This window comes from Corvus brachyrhynchos, unplaced genomic scaffold (genome assembly GCF_000691975.1).
Source record: "Corvus brachyrhynchos isolate BGI_N302 unplaced genomic scaffold, ASM69197v1 scaffold94, whole genome shotgun sequence".
Taxonomy (NCBI): Eukaryota; Metazoa; Chordata; class Aves; order Passeriformes; family Corvidae; genus Corvus; species Corvus brachyrhynchos.
This window is the reverse complement of record NW_008238330.1, coordinates 7,673,800-7,675,153: the sequence shown is the minus strand read 5'-3', so window position 1 is coordinate 7,675,153 and position 1,354 is coordinate 7,673,800. Positions and strand designations below refer to the sequence as shown.

At 50.7% G+C, this 1,354-nt stretch overlaps 1 protein-coding gene across 3 annotated transcripts in view; it reads right to left on the bottom strand.

The window, feature by feature from the left end:
• Positions 1-1,354, bottom strand: part of TBX20 (T-box 20) — a 42,152-nt gene that overhangs the window by 38,562 nt on the left and 2,236 nt on the right. For 2 of the 3 annotated variants that reach the window (XM_008633866.2, XM_017734459.1), the window contains exon 1: positions 1,184-1,348. The exons of the other annotated variant lie outside the window; for it this stretch is intronic. In XM_008633866.2, the coding sequence (XP_008632088.1) occupies positions 1,184-1,310 (127 nt within the window). In that variant the 5' untranslated portion in view covers positions 1,311-1,348. Of the gene's footprint in view, positions 1-1,183; positions 1,349-1,354 lie in introns of those variants that run through there. 3 annotated transcript variants of the gene reach the window in all.

Sequence of the window (1,354 nt, the reverse complement as noted above, 5' to 3'; positions counted from 1 at the left end):
ACCGGGATACGGCGACGGATCCGCCGCTCGGCGCCAAAGAACAGGAGAAGCACGAACGCGCCCTGCCCCTCCAGGGAAAGGTTTTGCCTAAAGCTCCAGTTAATAAAAACCGAGTTACAGGCAGTCGTTTCCCTTCGATTTTTAGTTGAACGACATGCGGGAAGGGGTTAAAAAAATTTTGAAAAGGCAAATTAAATAAGCGTTTTCAGAAAAAAAACCCAACCAAACAAAGAACAACTCCACTAACACTAACTTTAACACCGACCCATGTAAATATGCCGATCGGGAATACTACAACATTCTCGGCCTACATTAGCGCCCAGACTAAAAACTGAAGTTCACAAGGAATCCCTAGACTATGTGAAATCTTTTGAGACAGTTGATTAGGTGGAGCAGACGCTGAGGGAGCTGCCTTTGCTAAATTCTTTTAAGATTGAGTGTAATCCTGTTCATTGGCGCCCTGAAAGATTAACACATATTTTGTAGTTTTCTGCGAACTCCTGGATACACGCAAGGATGACAAACCGCAGAAACTTGGGGGGCCGAGGGGGAGGAGGCGAAGATGTTAATGTCTTTTAAAAGCTTTCAGGATTCTGAATCGAGGCAACCGAATAGAAGCGAAGTCGCTTACCCGAAAATCGCGAGCAGTTAAACTCCTCCCGGTCTATGTAGAACAAAACAGCATGTATGAGCCTACATCGAGGAGCTGTGAAAGGATTTTCAGGTCTACGCACAAGTTTTACTACCCTTGTAAGCCTAGGCACGATAACGGAGAGTCTCTTAATTGACTTCAGAACCAGGGTGGATTTGCAATAAATATTTAAGAGATTCATTTCATATCAGCGAAGAGAAATGGAACTACCTTAGAGTGTGGGATTATTCTACAAACGGCGAATCTGGATAAATAAGAGGCGTAACTGAAACTGGAGGAATTTAGGAAACTCTTTATGCTATAAACAGCCTCGCCTAAAAACGGCGATAGGTGATGAAGGGGCTCAACCTTCAAGCTTAGGTGGTGCTGCTTTTCCCTCCGCAGGGAAAACCTTCGGGCAGGGGGGACGCGCCGCTTCCCCGGCCGGCTGCCGGAGCACCGAGAAGAGTGAGCCAGTGCGGCCAGGGCCAGACGGACGGACGGGAGCTCCGCACCCCACGGACACCGGCGGTCACCCCCATCCCCACTCACCCAAAGGCTTGATGGTGCTCTCGGGGGACTCCTTGTCCTTGGAACTGCCGCTCGACATGAGGGCGGCAATGGAGAAGGCGTTGGCCCGGGAGGAGAGCTGCGGCTTAGGGGGCGGCGTGTACTCCATGGCCACTGTGCGGGGAAGCGGCGCGGCTCGGTGCGGCGCTGCCC